This window comes from Hemicordylus capensis, chromosome 4, assembly GCF_027244095.1.
Source record: "Hemicordylus capensis ecotype Gifberg chromosome 4, rHemCap1.1.pri, whole genome shotgun sequence".
NCBI lineage: Eukaryota > Metazoa > Chordata > Lepidosauria > Squamata > Cordylidae > Hemicordylus > Hemicordylus capensis.
The window spans coordinates 23,370,628-23,391,903 of NC_069660.1; the positions used below are offsets into that span (position 1 = coordinate 23,370,628).

At 43.9% G+C, this 21,276-nt stretch overlaps 2 protein-coding genes and 1 long non-coding RNA gene across 4 annotated transcripts in view; 1 reads left to right on the forward strand and 2 right to left on the reverse strand.

Moving 5' to 3' along the window:
- LOC128324949 (uncharacterized) overlaps positions 1 to 8,094 on the reverse strand; it is a 78,230-nt gene extending 70,136 nt beyond the window's left edge. Inside the window, exon 1 of the long non-coding RNA XR_008307174.1 lies at positions 7,989 to 8,094. This is a non-coding gene — a long non-coding RNA (uncharacterized LOC128324949). The remainder of the gene's footprint in view (positions 1 to 7,988) is intronic.
- Positions 1 to 21,276, forward strand: part of LOC128324941 (uncharacterized) — a 223,484-nt gene that overhangs the window by 15,431 nt on the left and 186,777 nt on the right. The window lies entirely within an intron of this gene.
- On the reverse strand, positions 10,920 to 14,598 carry MC3R (melanocortin 3 receptor). Its single transcript, XM_053250184.1, has one exon. It carries the CDS (start codon positions 14,246 to 14,248, stop codon positions 13,265 to 13,267), a length of 984 nt encoding a protein of 327 aa, XP_053106159.1. The 5' UTR covers positions 14,249 to 14,598; the 3' UTR covers positions 10,920 to 13,264.

A 21,276-nucleotide genomic window follows, 5' to 3' on the forward strand; every position in this document is an offset into this window, starting at 1 on the left:
TCCCTAGAACTTTGGATACCATAACACATGAGGAAAAATGGTTTTATGGTCCTCTATTCCTCCTAATGGGGAAAAAAAGGCATTTGGTCCCCCAAATTGACACATGTCCACTATAAAAGTCCCTAGTTGGCAACCCTAGGAAGAGAAAATGTTATAAACCCATGCCACACACTGCTTCTTCCTGGCAAAACATCTCCTTCCCCACCACTGCAGAGTGGAGAAGCAGCGGCTGTTGTTCCCAGGCCTTTTTAGTAGGGGTGTGCACAAAACTGGCTGGCCTGCTTCGAATCTGAATCGGACCGGACCAGGACTGAACCAGATCGGTTTGCCTCCTATCGAACCCTGCCCTGAGGTTCAGTTTGGCTTACAAGTCATTAAAAAAAATTAACTTAATGTAGTACTCTCTGGGGGGCTTCCCCTCTCTGGGGGGCTTCTCCAAGGCAGCAAGGGGTGGGATTACAATAAAGAATCCTAACACTGGTGGCATATACTGCTTTGATTCTCAAACAAGATGTGTTTCTTCCCTTGGTGATACACGTTGCGAAATACTAGGGCAGTTCACTAGGAGACAAGTCCTCCCCAGTTTCGGGAGCTGAGCATGCTCCCATTTTGCAATTGTGTGTTAGATAAAAACAAAGTTGGAGGTAGGGGTGTGCACAACACCAGATTTTGTGGTTCAGTTCAAATTCAAACTGGACTAAAACTGGGTCTCTTGGTTTGAGTACTATTTAGGTCAAACCAACCCCTTGTCCAGTTCAAGCTCGAACCAGTTCTAAAAGGTTCTGCCATAGGGAATAATGGGGATTCGAACCAGCCCATAATTCCCTGTGGGTAGGGCCTAGGGTTGGGATGCAGGGACTGAAGCAGGTTTGGTGGTAGGACCCCATGGGAACCAACTACCATCCAATTCACAAACCAATTGGACAAACAGGTGATTTTTAATTAATTTTTCTGTAGTGTGGATTCTCAGTTTATACTGAAGAGTCCCTATGAAGTCAGTACAAACCAAGAATACACACTACAAACAAATTCTTTAAAAAACCACATGTTTGCCTGATTGCTTTGCGGGTTGGGTGGTAGGCAGTACACATGGGTCCCTGCCACCCAACCTGCTTCAGAGTCCCAGGGCACTGTCCACAGGGAATAATAGGCTGATTTGAATCCACATTATTCCCTATGGCAGAAAGCCAAAAACCAAGAATCTACACACATCATGCACTAACATTGCAAAACCCAGGAAAGATTATCGCCCCCCCCCCCTCAAAGATTACATAAGAACAAAAGAACAGCACTGCTGGATCAGGCACAAGGCCCATCTTGTCCAGCGTCCTGTTTCACACCATGGCCCACTAGATTCCACAGGCAAGAGGTATGTGCATACTCCCTCTCCCCGGCTGTTGCTCCCCTGCCAGGGGCGTAGCAAGGTTGGAGTGGGCCCAGAGACAAGATTTTAAAATCCCCGCCCCCCCCCACTGAAGCTCAGCTCATGAAGTAAAGAAATCTTAAATGACGCTGAATAGCGGTAACAAAAAGCACAGTTATATATATACACACACACACGTAAAATTTATATATATATAAACCCTATGTGCCACAATAGAACATCATCCTAAATTATTTTTTTAAAGGTTTTATAAACTGTGGATGATGCAAGTTATTTAATGGTACTAAAGAAAGATATGCTGTTCTGGTAGCTCCAGGTCTTAACACTCACATCAATTTTGGAGGATGAATACAACTGAAGGAAGCCCGGGTGGGTGAGCGGCTGGGGGAGTCAGTCATTAAACCCCTTTTAAAGCCATCCCAGCTGGTGGCCATCACCACATCCCATGGCAAAGCATTCCATAGATTAATTATGTGCTGTGTGAAAAAGTATTTCCTCTTGTCGGTCCTAAATTTCCCACCCTTCAGTTTCATGGGGTGACCCCTGGTCCTAGTGTTGTGAGAGAGGGAAAAAAATTTCTCTCTGTCTACCCTCTCCACTCCATGCATAATTCTATACACTTCAATCCTGTCTCCGCTTAGTCACCTCACCTCTTCTCCAAGGTAAAAAGCCCCAGATGCTGTAGCCTAGCCTCATAAGGAAGATGTCCCAGGCCCCTGATCATTTTGGTTGTCTTCTTCTGCACCTTTTCCAATTCTACAACATCCTTCTTAAGATAACGGTGACCAAAGCTGTATGCAGTACTCCAGATGTGACCACACCATAGATTTGTAGAAGGGCATTATAATATTAGCATTTTTATTTTCAATCCCTTTCCTAATGATTCCTAGCATGGAATTAGCCTTTTTCACAGTTGCTGCACACAGAACCAACATTTTCAATGAGCATTGATATCTCAAGAGAGTGATCTTGGGGTTTCACTTTCACCACAAACCCAAGATCTCTCTCCTGGCCAGTCATCGACAGCTCAGATCCCATCAGTGTATATGTGAAGTTAGGTTTTTTGCCCCAATGTGCATCACTTTACACTTGCTTACACTGAATCACATTTGCCATTTTGTTGCCCACTCCCTGTTTGGAGAGATCCACTTGGAGCTCCTCACAATCTGTTGTGGATTTCACTACCCTGAATAGTTTACTGTCATTTGCAAATTTGGCCACTTCGCTGTTCACTCCAACTGCTAGATCATTTATGAACAAGTTAAAGATCATTGGTCCCAGTACTGACCCCTGGGGGACCCCATTTCTTACCTATCTCCATCGTGAAAATTGTTCATTTATTCCTACTCTCTGTTTCCTGTCCTTCAACCAGTTACCGATCCACACATGAACCAGTCCCCTTACTCCATGACTGCTAAATTTACTCAAGAGAACATAAGAACATAGGAACATAAGAACAGCCCTGCTGGATCAGGCTCAAGGCCCATCTAGTCCAGCATCCTGTTTCGCACAGTGGCCCACCAGATGCCGCCGGAAGCCACAGGCAGGAGTTGAAGGCGTGCCCTCTCTCCTGCCATTACTCCCCTGCAACTGGTACTCAGAGGCACCCTGCCCTTGAGGCTGGAGGTGGCCCACAGCCCTCTGACTAGTAGCCATTGATAGACCTCTCCTCCATGAAGTCATCCAAACCCCTCTTAAAGCCATCCAGGTTGTTGGCCGTCACTACATCCTGTGGCAGAGAGTTCCACAAGTGGATCACGCGTTGTATGAAAAAGTACTTCCATTTTTTGGTCCTAGACCTCCTGGCAATCAATTTCATGGAGTGACACCTGGTTCTAGTATTGTGTGAGAGGGAAAAGAATCTCTCTCACTCCATTTTCTCCACACCATGCATGATTTTATAGACCTCTATCATGTCTCCCCGCAGTCGTCTTTTTTCTAAACTAAAAAGCCCCAGGTGTTGCAGTCTTGCCTCATAAGAAAGGTGCTCTAGGCCCCTGATCATCTTGGTTGCCTTCTTCTGTACCTTCTCCAGTTCAACAATGTCCTTTTTAAGATGTGGTGACCAGAATTGTACGCAGTACTCCAAGTGTGGTCGCACCATAGTTTTGTATAAGGGCATTATAATGTTAGCCATTTTATTTTCAATCCCCTTCCTAATGATCCCTAGCATGGAATTTGCCTTTTTCACAGCTGCCGCACATTGAATCGACACTTTCAACGAGCTGTCCACCACAACCCCAAGATCCCTCTCCTGGTCTGTCACCAACAGCTCAGATCCCATCAGCATATACTTGAAGTTGGGGTTTTTCGTCCCAGTGTGCATCACTTTACACTTGCTAACATTGAACCGCATTTGCCATTTTGTTGCCCACTCCCCCAGTTTGGAGAGATCCTTTTGGAGCTGCTCACAATCCGTTTTGGATTTCACTACCCGGAAGAGTTTGGTATCATCTGCAAATTTGGCCACATCGCTGCTTACCCCTGCTTCTAGATAATTTATGAATAAATTAAAAAGCACCGGTCCGAGTACAGATCCCTGAGAGACCGCACTTCTTATTTCCCTCCATTGTGAAAACTCTCCATTTATACCTACCCTCTGTTTCCTGTCTTTCAACCAGTTAGCAATCCACACATGTACTTGTCCCTTTATCCCATGACAGCTAAGTTTCCTCAGGAGTCTTTGATGAGGAACTTTGTCAAAAGCTTCTTGGAAGTCCAGGTAGACTATGTCAACTGGATCACCTTTATCCACATACTTGTTGACACTCTCAAAGAAGTCCAAAAGGTTGGTGAGGCAAGAGAGTTGGTGAGAGCCTTTAGTGGAGAACTTTCTGGAAGCTTTTTGGAAGTCCAAGTCTTCTTTGCCAAGTTAACCCCTGCTAACTTGGCAAAGAGGCACCTTTTAACGTCGTGATTGTCTTTATTTAGCAGGGGGAGAGTAACTGGCCCTATCCACCCCCAGCACTGTACCTCCAGTGACTGTTGCTGGTGTCTATCTTGTGTTTCTTTTTAGATTGTGAGTCCTTTGAGGACAGGGATCCAACTTATTTATTTATTATTTCTATGTGTAAAGTGCCCTGAGCCATTTTGGGAAGGGCAGTATAGAAATTGAAATAAATAAATAAATAAATAAATAAATAAATAAATAAATAAATAAATAAAAATAACCTGCCTGCCAAACATGTTCAAATTATTAACTGGAATAATAGCAGATGAAGTGATGCAACACTTATTAACTAACAAAGTAGCTTCCAGTTGAACAGAAAGGAAATTGCCTGAACACCAGAGGCACAAAAGACCAGATGCTGATTGACAAAACAATTTTTGAAAATTGCAAGAGAAGAAAAACCAATATAAGTGTTGCATGGATTGACTACAAGAAAGCCTTCGATTCATTGCCTCACACATGGATACTAAAATGTTTAGAAACAACTGGTGTCAGCAAAAATATTCAGATATTTATTAAAAAAAAGCAATGAGCATGTGGAGTACACAGTTAACAATCAATGGCAAGACACTTGGACAGGTTAGCATTAGAAGAGGCATTTTCCAAGGGGACTCACTGTCTCCTCTGTTTGTAATCGCCATGACCCCACTTCCACGAATACTAAACAAAACAGGCCTCAGATACCAAACATCTAAAACATCAAGTCAAATCAACCATCTGCTGTACATGGACGATCTGAAGTTGTATGGAAAGTCCCAGTCAGAAATCGAATCACTGCTAAACACTGTCCGTATATTCAGTAGCGATATAGCAATGGAGTTTGGACTAGACAAGTGTGCTGCATTAATAATGAAAAGAGGAAAAATAAGAAAAACAGAAGGAACAGAACTACCCAATGGAAGCAAGATCAAGAACCTGGAAGAGAAAGAATCTTACAAATACTTGGGCATTCTCCAGGCTGATAACATCACACACACTGAAGTTAAAAGAAAAATTGGAAGTGAATACATCAGGAGAGTTAGAAAAATCCTCAAGTCCAAACTCAATGGCGGGAACACCATACAGGCCATAAACACCTGGGCTATACCTGTTATCAGATACACTGCAGGAATAATAGACTGGACCCAGGAAGAGCTAGAGACGCTAGATCGTAAGACCAGGAAAATCATGACCATCAATCATGCTCTGCACCCCCACAGTGATGTCGATAGGCTATACCTCCCTCGCAGCTCAGGTGGAAGAGGAATGCTGCAAGTCCATCAAACAGTAGAGGAGGAGAAAAGAGGCCTATAAGGGACAGTGAAGAAGATGCCCTTAAAATGGTCAAGAACGAGAAACTATTCAACACCAATGAAAGAAAGCAGGCCTATAAGAAAGAACAAGTCAAGAACCGAGCAGAAAAATGGAAAAATAAGCCCCTGCATAGTCAATATTTGCACAATATAAGTGGAAAATCAGACATCACCAAGACCTGGCAATGGCTTAAGAATGGCAACTTGAAGAAAGAAACAGAGGGTTTAATACTGGCTGCACAAGAACAGGCACTAAGAACAAATGCAATAAGAGCAAAAGTAGAAAAATCCACCACAAACAGCAAGTGCCACCTTTGTAAAGAAGCAGATGAAACAGTGGACCACCTAATCAGCTGTTGTAAAAAGATTGCACAGACTAGCTACAAACAAAGGCATGACAAGGTAGCAGGGATGATACACTGGAACATCTGCAAAAAATACAAGCTACCTGTAGCCAAGAATTGGTGGGACCATAAAATTGAAAAAGTTGAAGAAAATGAAAATGTAAAAATATTATGGGACTTCCAACTACAAACAGACAAACATCTGCCACACAACACACCAGATATAACTGTATTCGAGAAGAAAGAAAAACAAGTCAAAATAATTGACAAAGCAATACCAGGGGATAGCAGAATAGAAGAAAAAGAAATAGAAAAAATCACCAAATACAAAGATCTACAAATTGAAATGGAAAGGCTGTGGCAGAAAAAGACCCAAATAATCCCAGTGGTAATTGGCGCCCTGGGTGCAGTTCCAAAAGACCTTGAAGAGCACCTCAACACCATAGGGGCCACAGAAATCACCATCAGCCAATTACAAAAAGCAGCTTTACTGGGAACAGCCTATATTCTGCGACGATATCTATAACAACAGCAACAACAACATTGACAATAAAATTCAGCCATCCCAGGTCCTTGGGAAGGACTCGATGTCTGGATAAAACTAACCAGTCAATAACACCTGTCTGACTGTGTAAATAAATAAATAATAACCAAATACAAAGATCTACAAATTGAAATTGAAAGGCTGTGGCAGAAAAAGACCAAAATAATCCCAGTGGTAATTGGTGCCCTGGGTGCAGTTCCAAAACCTTGGAGAGCACCTCAACACCATAGGGGCCACAGAAGTCACCATCAGCCAATTGCAAAAAGCAGCTTTACTGGGAACAGCCTATATTCTGCGACAATATCTATAACAGCAACAACAACATTAACAATAAAATTCTGGCATCCCAGGTCCTTGGGAAGGACTCGATGTCTGGATAAAACAAACCAGTCAATAACACCTGTCTGACTGTGTAAACAAGAAATAATACTATGTCAACTGGATCACCTGTATCTACATGCCTATGACACTCTCAAAGAACTCACCTTTTTCCTGCCTGCCTCCCCTTTTCTTCGCCCCCACCAAACCTGTAGGAGTCGGTGGCAAGGAGAATGTTGAATCTGGCACCCTCCGCTGCACTCTTCACGTCGCCTGGTAGGTGAGGAGCACATGAGGATAATGGAGAAGGGCAGAAGGAGGAAAGGAGAAGAGTTCTCCATGCAAGCACAAGCTACAGTGTGCTTCTTAATATGGCCAGCTTCCCTACTGTACCACTGTTGCTGCCACCCAGCACAGGGCATCTCACATTAATTTCCGGCCAGCTTCCCCCGCTATTGCTGCTGCCACTGGCCAGCGCGGGTAACCTCACCTGGCCCTGTCTGCCCTGTCCCTGTGTTCAGATGGCCTCTGCACATGTGTGGAGTTCACAAATGCATGGAGGCCATCTGAGCCCTGGGGGTGGGGCCAGGTACCAGGCGAGGTGCCCTGTGCCGGACGGCGGCAGCAGCAACAGAGGGGGAAGCTGCTGGCCATGACCACAAATTAGAGCAGGGGGAGGTGCAGGGGCTGTGGTGCGGGGGTGCAACCCAGCAGTGTCCCATCAGTGGGAGAAGTACCGGGTTGCTGTCCCACCCCCCACCCCCCTTGACTGTACCCCTGGGCAGGGGTCTCACTGAGGGGTAGGAAGGATCAGTGGGGAGGAGGATGAGAGAGGGGTCATGTAGCTGGGCTAGCAGCCATCAACTCCTCTTCCTCCATGGGAACAGCTTCCCTGGCAAGGGAGCACTCCCCCACCCCAGGTGGCAGCTGAAGTGCCTGGCCAGGCTCTTCCAGATAAGAGAGCCTGCCTGCCACCACTTCACTAGAGCTAAAAAAAAACCTGGGGAGTGGGTGGCTGCCCATCCCGCCTGCCTCACCCTGACCCCCACCCTGACCAGCCATGACACCCCTCCCTCTGCCCGTGACTCTGGTCCGAGCTCTACACAAATCTAGCACAAATCTAGCAGGGCACAAGGGGTTAAAACAATCCACTTACTGTGTCAGATGTTTTCTGTTGGTGTCTTTATCCAGTGTCCAGGTGAGGGGCTGAAGGCCCAGCACACACTCACAGCCAGTGGGGGAGGGCAGATGGGGACAAGCAGGGCCACCCACCCACCCAAACAAACAAAATAAAACGCAGCACCCAGTGAAATCCACTGAGTGCTGCACCGAATGAAAATAAGCCAAAAGGCCAAAAAAGAAAAAGAAAAAAGGAGACAGAGAAAAAAGACAGATCTCTGTCTCAGGCCCAGTGCAGTTTAGAGGGGTGGGGGCGGGGCCCCCGGAGGGGCCGGGGGGGCCGGTAGGGGAACTGCAGCAGCAGGGCCTGGCTGGGCAAAGAGCCTGGCTGACTGGGCAGGCAGCAGCAGGAGCAGGCACAGCAGCACTCCTCTCCTATTCTTGAAAAATAAAAGCAGGCAGCCAGGAAACAGCAGCAGTCCAATAAAGCAGAGCAGTTCCTCACAGGTGGCAGCAGAAGCAGCAGTCTCACAGCAGAGCAGACTCCGGTCAGGTCAGGTCTCCTGATCTCCACTCAGAGAAGCAGAGTGCTTTAGACAGGCCAGGGACTGTCCTTAAATACATTTGAATCCTCCTCCTTTTTTCTCCCTCTCATCCTTCCCTCCCTAGCCAATGAAGGCTGAGTTGCCCCGACAACACTCTGATTTAAGTGGCACAGCAGGGAAATGCTTGACTAACAAGCAGAAGGTTGCTGGTTTAAATCCCTGCTGGTAATATATTGGGCAGAAGGGATATATGAAGATGCTGAAAGGCATCATCTCACACTGTGTCAGAGGAGGCAATGGTAAACCTCTCCTGTATTCTACCAAAGAAAACCACAGGGCTCTGTGGGCACCAGAAGTCAAAATCGACTTGACGGCGCACCTTACTTTTAAACTAACTGAAGGAAAGGACATTGCTAGCCAATCAGAAGCCAGTGCCAGGACAACCAATCAAACATTTTAAAAAAATAATGTCAAAACAGACCTAAAATGGCCACTACCAGCTCTGAAATCGCCGCCACACACTCTAAAGAAACTCTAAATGGCCACCGGACCATCAAACTGGTTCAGACCTGTTTGAATTGAACCACGTTCAGTTGTGTTCAAACTTGGACAAACAGCCTTATTTCTAAGTGGCCATTCCAGTTCAACCCCAAACCAGTCAAACCAGGCAGTTTGACATGGAACCTGGTTTGACTTGAACCGGCTCACATACCCCTAGTGGGGGACAATCATCTGTCAAGCCTGAACAGGATAGAACAAGTGTGCCCTACCAAAATCCCACCCCCAGTTTCTGAATGAGAGAGTGGGGAAAATCATCCTATCATCTCCTTCCAGTTTACAGTCATGTGAACTGCCCTACTATCTGATAAGTGAACTCTGGGATATTGTGTTCTGTAGAAGTTGTGGGACTTTGAACACCTGGGCGTAGCAAGCTGGCTCCCATGCCACCTACCTACCACCCTATTCAATTGTGCTTCATATTTTAATGTTGGACAGTGAAGTGATGGTTTTTAGACTCTGTTCTGGGAAATCCTGGGGTCCTTCAGAAGCTAGGTAATGCCAAACTTCTGTGAAGGACAACTTCCTTTCTCCACCATCAAACGTTCCTTGCAAAGGTTAGCCTCAGGAAAGTGTGTTTAGAAGTACTCTCAGTTCACATATGTTAATGAACTGCTCTAGAGTGTTGGCTATGCACTCCTGACTAACTTTGGACTGAGGTGGGGAATCAGTGAATCTAGAGTGAATTTTCATTACAGGATACATTTGTGCAAAGGTTTGGTCTTTGAAATTACTGACAGAGAGTTGGAGTCAGAATACAATCAGATGTACTAGGGATAATAAGGGGTACAGAATGGGAAAATATTAATAAGCAATACAATATACCTGATTATAAGACTAATATACCTGATAATAAGACCCCTGCTAACTTGGCAAAGAGGCACCTTTTAACATGGCGATTCTCTTTATTTAGCAGGGGGAGAGTAACTGGCCCTATCCACCCCCAGCACAGTACCTCCAGTGACTGCTGGTGGTGTCTATCTTATCTTTCTTTTTAGACTGTGAGCCCTTTGAGGACAGGGAGCCATTTTATTTATTTATTATTTCTCTGTGTAAACTTCCCTGAGCCATTTTTGGAAGGGTAGTATAGAAATTGAAATAACAACAACAACAACAACAACAAGTCTAAATTGAGACTTGAGGCATTTTAGCTTGAGATCCAAATAAAAATCAGCTCAAGGCTAGCCAGAGGAGCAGGCCTTTAGAGAACAGCCTTAGACTTGAGAGAGAGAGCAAAGCGGGAGGTCAGCAAAATAGTTTGAAGCATAGTACGGTATAGTTTGGACCATGGTTGGTTAGTATACCTGAATCCTTCTGATGGTGTGTCGGACATCTTGCTCAGCAGATGCTTATGGGCTTCTCTCTCTAGGAACAAGCAGGTTGTCATTTAGGCTCCTAGACAGACTCAGAACAGACAAACTCAGAACTTATCTCATGTCAGGAAGACTTTCCAGGTGGAAGATTGGAATTACTTTAACATAATGAGCACTTTCCCTGTGCTTCATGCCAACCATTAAAGCTTGGGTTAGAGGGATGCGTTAGAACAGATGCAATCTTATCTGATAGGGTGGAGATGGGCCAAGAAGTGTAGAGATACACACATGTCTCCAAATGTCTGTGTTTCCAAGGACAGGAGGAATTCTAGACCTAGTCAACACATTCATTCTTTCTTTCATTCTTTCTTTCATTCTTTCATTTATATACAGCCTGATATATACATAATCCGCTATAACAATTAAACACTTTCACGGAAGAAAAACAATTAAAATTTAATACAAAAAATGAAACAACTAAAACAATTTCAGAGAGTAAAAAAATTAAACAGATTCAAATTAGCTTTAATTAAAAGTCTGAGAAAACAGGTGTGTGTTAAGGGTCTTTTTATTTATTTATTTATCTATCTATTTATCTGTCTATCATATTTATATACTGCCTGATATATACAGCTCCAGGCAGTGTACACAATCCAAATTACAATATAAAAAATAAAAACAAACAACTGGAACACTTTTACAGAATAAAAACTATTAAAAACGATGCACAGGATGAAACAATTAAAATAATTTCCTAGAATAAAACCACCAAACAGTTTTTAATTAGTTTTAATTAAAAGCCTGAGAAAACAGGTATGTCTTAATGGTCCTTTAAGAATAAATCAGAGATGGAAAAGCTCTTATTTTGACAGGGAATGCATTCTAAAGCCCTGGGGCAACCACAGAGATGACCCAACCCGAGTTGTCTCCAGATAAGCCGGTGACAACCATAACCAGACCTCCCCAGATGAGGTGGCAGGATTCATGACAAAGAAGGCAGTCTCTTAAATACTCTAGACCTAGGCCCTATAGAGGTATAGGCATATGTACTACTGTATTAATGTCATTTAACTACAGAAATGGGTGTAGCTGACGTATCAGCCGAAGATGATAAAAAGTGCTCCTGGCCACTGCCTCAACCTGAGAAACCAGAGAGTTTGGGATCCTGGAGCACTCCCACACTATGTAACCTCATCTCTCTCAGTGCTTGACCCTCCCCCCCCCCAGGAATCAGTACCTCTGTCTTATTTGGATTGAACTTCAGTTTATTATCCCTCATCCAGCCCATTACCACCTCCAGACAGGGATTTAGGGAAGTTATGCCATTTCCTGATGAAGTTGATAGGGAAAAATAAATTTGGTTGTCATCAGCATATGGATAACACCCTGCACCAAATCTCCTGATGATCTCTCCCAGCGCTTTCATGTAGTTGTTAAAGATCATTGGAGACAGTATGGAGCCTTGTGGAACTCCACCCTCGATGACTCACAGTGGACTCTACACTTTGCTCACTCAATACTGATTCAATAGAAAGACTTACACTCCTCTATGGCTCCTTTCTTCCTTTTTTCTTACTGCCCGTTATAGCCTTATAGTCTGGCCGTTATCCAGTTTTATTACTTAGGCTTTTATGCATTTTTTTTCTTTTCATGTCTTTTAATCTTTTTACATCCCTTTTTATGGCCCCTCCATCCTTTTTATGCACTTTTATGATTTTCATGCCTTTTCAGGCTTCTTATGCCCTCATACTTCTTGTGTACTTTCTATTATTTCTATAATTCTCAATATCATTATGTACCTTACATAATATTATTAATTACCATACCAGTTGAAGAAGAAATGTTTGCATGAGTATGTGAAAGATGTTTCTGATCTTTTTTCAGAGAACGGCTTGAACTCCAATTTGTCTAGCCTGCAGTAGGATCTGGACTCACATTTCATTGAAAAACAATGGTGCATTCTTTAGTAAACCCACCTGTGAGATGGGATTTGCCCATACCATATATATTAAACAGCTAGGAAAGAGAGTCAGTGAAAGTTGGCTTCTGTAATGGTTCTGTGTTCTGGGAAACACAGGAACAAACACCAAAGCTCTCTAAAAAGCAATTGTTAGCTTGTCTTTTCAATATTTAGATTGCTCAAGATATGTCATTTAAAACAATACTGGCTGGCTTAATGATTTGCATGATTTTTTTTTAAAGAGTGGTTGGCAGTCCAGAATACAAGAATATTACTTACAGTGCAGTCCAAAACACTTTTACTCAAAAGTAAGTCTCTTGAATTCAATAGAACTTTCTCTCTAGTAAGTATATTTGGAGCTCCATACTTCTTCTTTTCTAGGCTAAAGATGCTTACTAAGCCTGCCTAAACACAGTGGGACTTCCTTCCAAGTAAATATGTACAGGATTGAACTGTAAGCACAACAGTAAGCAACTGTAATCTAGGATGTCCAAGTTTTCCTCTACCTTTAATAATTGTGTAGATGAGAGAACTCTTTCAGGTGCAGCTTTTCAAACACTGGCAGCAAATTGATATGAGAAGGTGCACCAGTTGAAATTATCTCTCCAATGTAACTATGAGGAGCAGGAGAGCCATAATACTGATATTTACAGCAATTTCTCCAAATCCTGTAATCAACAGATCACCTTATCCCCAACTGCATGATTTTGCTTCTGTTATCACTAGGTAAATAGAACAAAATTGCATAAATGATTATCTACCTTTTCACAAACCTGTTACTGAAAGGGAACAAGAACAAAAAAAGCACAGATCCTTGCCATTATTCTTCCTTAACCCCTGGGTGCTTATGAGCACTATGACACTTTGAGACAGTGTTAAAGTTTTTGTTTCAGTGTTAACCATTTAATGACTTCACAGACAACAGAGGGTTAACGCTTTAGAATACACACTGTCCCGAGCTCATGCCATAACAGCAGCAAACAATTTCCTTAAATGTCTTTCGCATCTCCATGCTCCGGAAAGCATAAATCAGAGGGTCAATGACCGAGTTGCACATAATGAGAACTAAGTAAGTGTTAAAGTGTGAAGTGTAGCAAACACAGTGCGGATTTGTTGGGCAAGAAATGATCAGAATGAGGTGAAGGAAAAAAGGTGCCCAGCAGACAATGAAGACCCCAAGGAGAATTGTGATTGTAACTGCTCCTTTCATACAGCTACGCTGGTGGGGGGCGCCATCCACGGGGAGGGCAGCAATGCGTTTGACATGCAGGCGTGCAAACCAGAACATGTGAACGTACAGTGAGGCCATGAGAAAAAGCATGGTAAAGAACATGGTGATGAGGCAGACAATGACAGTTTTGCTCTCATAGTAGACAATGAACATGATGCCACAAATAATGCACACGATCCATATAACCCCGATAAGAGCCAGGGCTTTCTTCACAGTCATGATGCTGTGGTACCGGAGTGCATAGAAAATTGTAATGTACCTGTCGATAGCTATGACCAAAAGGTTGCATATCGAGGCAACCAAAGAGATACAGATCATTGAGTCAAAGACATTGTCCATGTGTTGAATGAAGCGATCATCAATGATTAAATATCCATTGCTCAAGATGGCTATCATGATGGTTTCCAGAGCATTGGACATACTCACAAGTATGTCTGCTGCTGCCAGGCTACAAAGAAAAAAGTACATTGGTGAATGTAAGTTTCCATTCTTGATCACTGCAAGGATGACGAGAATGTTCTCCAGAAGGCTGATGATCCCCAGTGTCAAGAACACCTCTGCTTTAATAGAGACTTGTTCACAGAATCCATTGTCACCCCTGCTGCGAAAAAGAACTGAATCGTTGACCTCTTCAGTGGCATTAATCAACACAGGCTGAAATGTAAGAGCCCAGTATATAGTAGTGTTCATTGTTGAAGTAGATGTTCAAGTTTCTAGGCAATTATGGAAACAACTTTCGGACTTTCAGAAATGTCTCAGTGCTCTTTATTGAGTGAGATCAAGCAAAAGTTGGTTGGAAAATGAAGTCCTCTTCAGAGCAGAGTTCCAAATCCATTCTTCAAAAAATCTTTTTTTCCTTCTGTGAAATCAGATGAAGCGGCAAACTCTACAGCTTTACAACAGGAAAATGGAATGAAGTAGTGCTTATAGTCCTTTTTATAATTCACCCATAGATTTAAAATGACTGATCTGCTACTTTGTCCTGTTGCTGGATTGAAGGTTCAAAAGCACTTCATCTTTGCCTGCTTCATTTGTGAGGAGGAGGATGGGAATGGTAAAAAGCATTGGATTTTATATGTTCATGTATGGGGGAAAATACTCCTACTTAATCTTTCGTGCCTCGCAATGACCAGTGGAGAGCAAGCACCTCTTTGACTGACAGCCACAGTCACACACTGTAGAATTCATCCTTGCTCTAAGCTTCAGTAGTTGAATACAAAACTATTTGGTGCCCTCTGCAGATCAGAGATGTAACACACTTTTAAAAATAGTATTTGTCTGTTACAAACATGACAACAATCTACAATAGAATAAGAAGAACATTTTCTGAACATATGAATAATAAATGAAAATAATAGCCTATTTGTGAGCACGATCCTTCCATGGGATTATTTTCATTCTAAAAGACTATGAACGATTTCCAGATTTCAAGAATAATAATGCATCAACATTTGCCTACCTAAACACAGTGGTATAATGGCAGTAAGCTACTAAAACAGTATGCCAAGTATTCTTACATTATTCCCTGACAATATGTTACTACTTTTCTAGCTTGCTATAATCATTTTGGCAGCTTCCCAGCAAGTATTCTGTGTTTGTTTGTTTTACATCTCTTCACACATGATTTAAAACAGGGGTGTCAAATAGAAACAGATAGGAGGGCTAGATTCTGGACCTAGCAGATACTCAGGACTATGGCTGGTCCCCCTTTTTTCTCCAGGCTCCTCCTTTTTTCCAGCACTTTTTATCCTGGCTTTTGTTGTTCTGTCTGGCTTAAATTGTCTGAGTCTGACAACAATCACAAGATATTGACCAACAAAAACGGCAGTTCTGTTTGCCCAGCGTCTTAAGTTCTTGTTTCCTGGGCCGACGTGCCTCTGGGGACTAAATGGATTTGCTCCAATATCTAGCCCACACACACACCCCACCCACCCTTTTAAAGCAACCATTCCACATGTTGAATATAAAAAACAAAATGGTGGAAACAGTTCTATTCCTTCACAATACTCAGTGGAAACACCTCACAATAATGAAGTTCACAGACAAAGTTGCTGTGCTTTTCCGCTTCTCTATAATTTTATAAGGCATAATGTGTCATGACCTCAACACGATCCATCTCACATAATTGACTATTGACTAGGGGTGTGTGGCAATTCACAGCACAACATCACACCACATATGGGGCTTGTTCTCACAACCATATGGGGGTGGGCTAGATGTAGGGGTGTGCTCAAAACCGGCTTGGCTTGTTTGGTTCGAATTTGAACCAGCTTCGAACCAAAGCAGGTAGGTTCAGTTTTGGTTTTGCTTGAACCCCCCTGGTCAAATTCAAATCCAACTTGAACTGGTTCTAAGAGGTTCTACATAGGGTATAATGGGGACTCGAGCTGACCCATTATTCCCTATGCAGAGCACCTAGGGGCACAAAACTGGGGTGCCTACCACCACTGAACCCCAAAGCAACTGGACATTCTTGCAATTTTTAATGATGCAATGAATTCCAAAGCCCTGGGGCAGCCACAAAGAAGGCCTGGGCCAAAGTCGCCACCAGATAAACCGACAGCAACCATAAGCAGACCTCCCCAGATGATTTTAAGAGGCAATAGGGTTCATGACAAAGGAGACACTCTCTTAAGTACCCTGGACCTAAGCCGTTTTAAAGTGGCTTCTAAATGTTTTATCTGCTCCTTATATCTGGTAGGTCTTTTTGTTTTACGTTCTTAATTTTTAGGTTTTTTATTAATAACTTTTAATTTGAAACTTTAAAAATTTGTAATTTTAAATATAGTTTTAGCCTGGTCTTTAAACTTTAGTTTTATTAACACATTATACTGTATCTATTTTATTAATGTTGTGAGCCGCCCCACAAATAATAATGTACTGGAGGGGTGGGGTATGCAGATTTCAAACAAACAAACAAACAAACAAACAAACAAACAAACAAACAAACAAACAAATAAATGGGCCTGAGAGCCAAGCGAGCAGCTGAAGGAGGCAGCTGATAGCAGGTGGCTGGTGGCAGAAGCATCTGGAGCCCCAGCCAGTAGGAGGGAGGAAAGGGGAATTTGGTGGCTCCTGGATGCTCAGAGGTGCTCCTGGAGACAGATGGATTCTTTGAACCCATCTGCCCTGTTATAGCTTCATCCCTGATCTGGGCTCTCTTCGGAGTGGACCATGGAGGGTAATTTGCCAAGGGCTCCTTGAAAATTTGAGCCCACTCTGACTCTGAGTGAGCACCATTGTTCCCTCTGATAGGGATTCCCAGATGATGTTGCTCACTACAACTCCCACCACCCCAGCTGCAGTGGCCTTTGGTTGAGGATTCTGGGAGTTGTAGTCAACAACATCTGAGAATCCCTGTTAGTGGGAACACTGGGGAGCACTCTCAAACACATTTAACATGCCTCTCAGCTGTGCATTCCATGGGAGGATTCCTGTGAACAAGTTGTTTTTCTGGTAAGTTTGTTTCCCATGATTCATATTGATCTTCTCATTGAGGAGCCTCTAATAAGCTTCCAAATAATCTAAGGGTTCCTGGGAGCACAGTTTGAAGCCCATCGCCTTGCCAAATGATAAGGGAAACTGGCTGGCACCCAGAGGAAGGAAGCACCGGAATAGTGAGAGGAGCAACTATTAACACTTCCCAACTAACTGTAATGGGGCACTGGGGAAGGGTTGATTTTTGATAACCCCTCATTCCCAAGGAAACCCTCTGTGCCAACAAAAATTGCCCCTTTCCTGGAGCACCAGAACAGTTAGGAAGAGTTGTTGGTTTTCTCCCCTTCATGCACCAGAGCTTCCATGTTCTGGATGCCAGCTAGGAATGTGCACAAAACCAATTGTGCACCGGAACAACCCCCCTCCCCACCACCACCCGAAAAGCCAGTTCAGCTTGAATCGGATTTGAGTAGGGCTGTGCACAAAACTGGGTTGCCCGGTTCGGTTTGAGTCTGGACCAAAACAGGACCAGGCATGTTCAGTTTTGTGCACCCCAAACCACCAGGTTGGGTTCAAGTTGGGGGCTTTATGATTAAAAAAAAAATAAAGGAAAAAAACTCACTGCACTGCCCCAGGGGGCTTCTCCGGAGGTCCCCCCTCCCCTCGCTGACGTCTATTACTGTCCAAATTGCCCAGTTTGGGTGGTCTTCAGCCCATTCCAGGCTTGCCCATGCCCTCCATGGTGGTGGTCATTTTGGAGGCCATCACGCATGCCCAATGGTACTCTGCGTGGCCAAGTCATGACTGGTGGCGGCAATGAGTTTTCCCCCGTAAAGGTTTTTTGTTTTTTGTTTTTTTAAAAACTTAGAACTCCCCAAACAGGCCGGGAGTGGGGGGGGGGGAGGTTCAATATCAAATTGAACTGGCGGAGGGGTTGATCTGATACTGAGCCATCAAACCAAACTGGTTTGATATCTAACAGGTTTTGCACATTCCGAGATTTGAGCCAACCTGGCTCATTCTGGTTCCATGCACCATCGAACCAGACACAGTTCGGGTTCAAACCAAGCCAGTTCAAAAGGGTTCAGAGGTGTACTGGTAAAGGGGAATCCGGTGAGGATTCTGTTTTACCCATAAAAGGTAATGGGGTGTGTAGGGGGGCTTCTCTAAAGTAGGTTGGGCAGGAGGAGACTAAAAATGTTCCTCGAAAGTGCCTCTGGCTGTGCAAGCTCCACAAAGCCGGTGAATTGGAACCAAAGGCTTATGCCTGAATATACGTGCCATGTGATCAGTAATGATGTTGTGCAGTGTCACAAATTGTGGTTGCTTCCAACTTGCCCTCCATGTACCCACACTTCTCCTTGGTCTTGGAGGTCCAAATCAAGATGGGGAGGAGGGAGTCCCTGGCACCAGCAAAGATGCCCCTCTACAGGATTTGAACTCTGCTTGATGTTCCCAGTTAAATGCCAGTTTGCTGTGGCCCAAATTTGGGATCACTTAGAACTTCTGGGTTCTCACGAGCAGAAACCGGGAACAAACCAGGAATTTTAATCTCAGGTTCTTTGCTTATCCGGCATGGTTGTGAATAATAAGCCCTTAGGGTATTTTATCCAGCTCTGATCAGATCAGGCCTATACAACATATGGTCACCCCACCTGGAAATAGACCCTCAGGGACAGCCCAAGTCCCCCACACCGCCACCTGAGGTAGCGTGATAAGGCGCCACACACCCCGCCCCCCCCCCAGCAGCATGCAGAGCATGTTCCTCACCAACCTTCTCCTGCGTGCTCTTGGTGGGCCGAGTGTGCTGCTCTCCAATTCTCCCCTTGCCCTCACTCCCTCAGTTACACATATCATTCCCCACTCCCCACTTACCTGGGAGGAAGAGACCAGAAGCAGTGGTTTGGGGGATGTACAGGGGAGGCACTTGGCAGTGGGAGGGGATGAGGAACAGGGGATGAGAAAGGGAGGAGTGGTGGTGGGCGGGCAGGCAGGTGGTTGGGTGGTGCCCATGGAGGATGGCAGAGAGAGAGAGAGAGAGTTAGTTAGTTGTTGGAAGAATAACCAACCCTGTAACTAACCAAAGAAGGGAAGCAAGCAGACTCAGCTGACAACCTCTGGATCCAATCCAATTCCCCTTTCAATCATAATATTCAAACCGAAGCCAGACAGGCTTAATTGAAAAAATGCTTGGTAGCCTATATAGACTCTCTTTTAAATTATGATGGACTCTTGAGTGCTTCTGAGTAATAAATGTTCAGTGTTCATCTCTTTTGAACTCACTTGTAGAGCAAGAAACCAGGGAGAAGCACTTTTAGAATGTATGTAGAAATCATCTTTCTGATGCTCACATATTGCACATATTTCTTGTGTCTGCACTAAAATGCGTATTATTGGGCTTCTGAACTGCTTAGCACAGACTTAGGCATCTCAAGTACCTCATCTTTGATTTAAAAAAAAAATGCTAGCGGTTGCTTGCTGCAGGAACAAGCTTCAGTTTAATGCAGTGCAGGGACACAGAGGAGCATATATCGTTTGGGGGGCCAAGCCAGTACATTTGTCATATGCTAGTTTGGAGGCTGGAACAATCTGGTCCCCTTATGGACGCTCAAGTTCTGTAGTAAAATTGGCATCACCTAGCAGTGGGGGCTTCATAGATCTGTAGCATGATGAGGAGGTCATCAGATGGAATTTAGGAAGGAGCCTCAGTAGTGTGTAGGGTTTTTTTGGGGGTGGGGGCTTAAAAAAAACACAACACCATTAGATTGTGAGCCCTTTAAGGATAGGGATCCATCTTCCTTCCTTCTTTCCTTCCTTCCTTTTTCTCTATGTAAACTGCTTTGGCAACTTTTGTTGAAAAGCACTATATAAATATTCTTTGTTATAGTAGTAGTGATAGTAGTAGTGATAGTAGTAGTAGTAGTAGTGATAGTAGTAGTATGAATAATAATAACAACAAATTATTATTTTTATTTATTTATTTGATTAATTTATTGATTAATTTATATACCGCCTGACTCCGAAGGCTCTAGATGGTTCACAATGAGATGGTGTCAGGAGTCAGGACCCCCCAGTTTCTGGAATCTGAATCAGATGCGATCCCATCAGTGAGAAGACCACTGCAGACCCCAATATATATGAGGGCCAGAAGGAATCGACACTTCTTAGTCAAGGCTTCAGGACAGCAGCCACACTGGAGTCAGATGTATACACATATAGGGATGGTGGATGTATCGGACTCCACCAAACCCAAGGACTCTCAGATATATACACCATCCCCACATTCTCTGAATGTCACAGCACCATCAGGGCTGCCTCTCCAGTTTCGTCGCAGCCTCGGCGGGCCCTTAATGCTGACGGAAGCCTGCTTGTCATTTTGGCTACTGTATCATAGCTTCTTTTCCATACCGATGAAAGTATGAGAAAATATTTTCCCATACATTGAGAAAAATGTGGTAGTCCTAATGTCTTTGGTGGGGGGGCAGATCTAGCCTGCATGCCCCCTTTTGGCTATTTGTGGTGCAGCGGAGTGTTGGACTAGAGAAGGAACAATAGGGTTGAAATCTTAACTCAGAAATGGAGTTCACTGGTTGACCTTGGGCCAACCACTATCTCTAGTCTAACCTACCTCACAGGGTTGCTGGGAATATAAAATGGGAAAAACCATGGATACCATCTGAAGCTCTTTGGAGGAATGATGGGATACAAATGTGCAGGGGTCCACCAATTTTGGCTGGCCATGGTAGCAAGCCAAATGTTGTGCTCACCATTGACATTGCTCCTCTCCTAACTTAGGGAAGGGGCATGGTCTTGTCCCTGACATCTCACTGAGTTTCAGAAAGGGTGCTTCTGTGCCTCCGAACTCAGCCAAGATGAGGTCAAAGAGAGGCTTGGGAAAGGGGCTCTTTGACATTGTGATGAATTTCAGAGGCACTTGGAAGCACTCAGATTTCTCATTGCTTTCTGAGTGCCTCCAAAGCCCAGCTCAAGATCAGACTGAGCTCTCTCTCCTGTCTCTCATTCATCTGTCTCTCACCAAACTAAGAGATGAGCTTGTTGCTGGCAAATGCATTTCTGGACCCCTGCACACTTCAAATGTCTCCAAAAACTGCCACAAATGCTAGATGGTATTTGTATCCTTCATTCCAAGGCCACTTGTGCTGATTTAGCCCCTGTGAACCATCATTTGAGTGGTTTTTCAATAGTCCAACCTTGGAATTTGGAGTATGGTAGTGATTGCTCGCTCTAAATGGTCTTCACTTGATTGATGCTGATGGAAT

Excerpts from the sequence above, each read along its gene's own strand:
- MC3R (XM_053250184.1), bottom strand. The coding sequence starts at position 14,248 with ATGAACACTACTATATACTGGGCTCTTACATTTCAGCCTGTGTTGATT.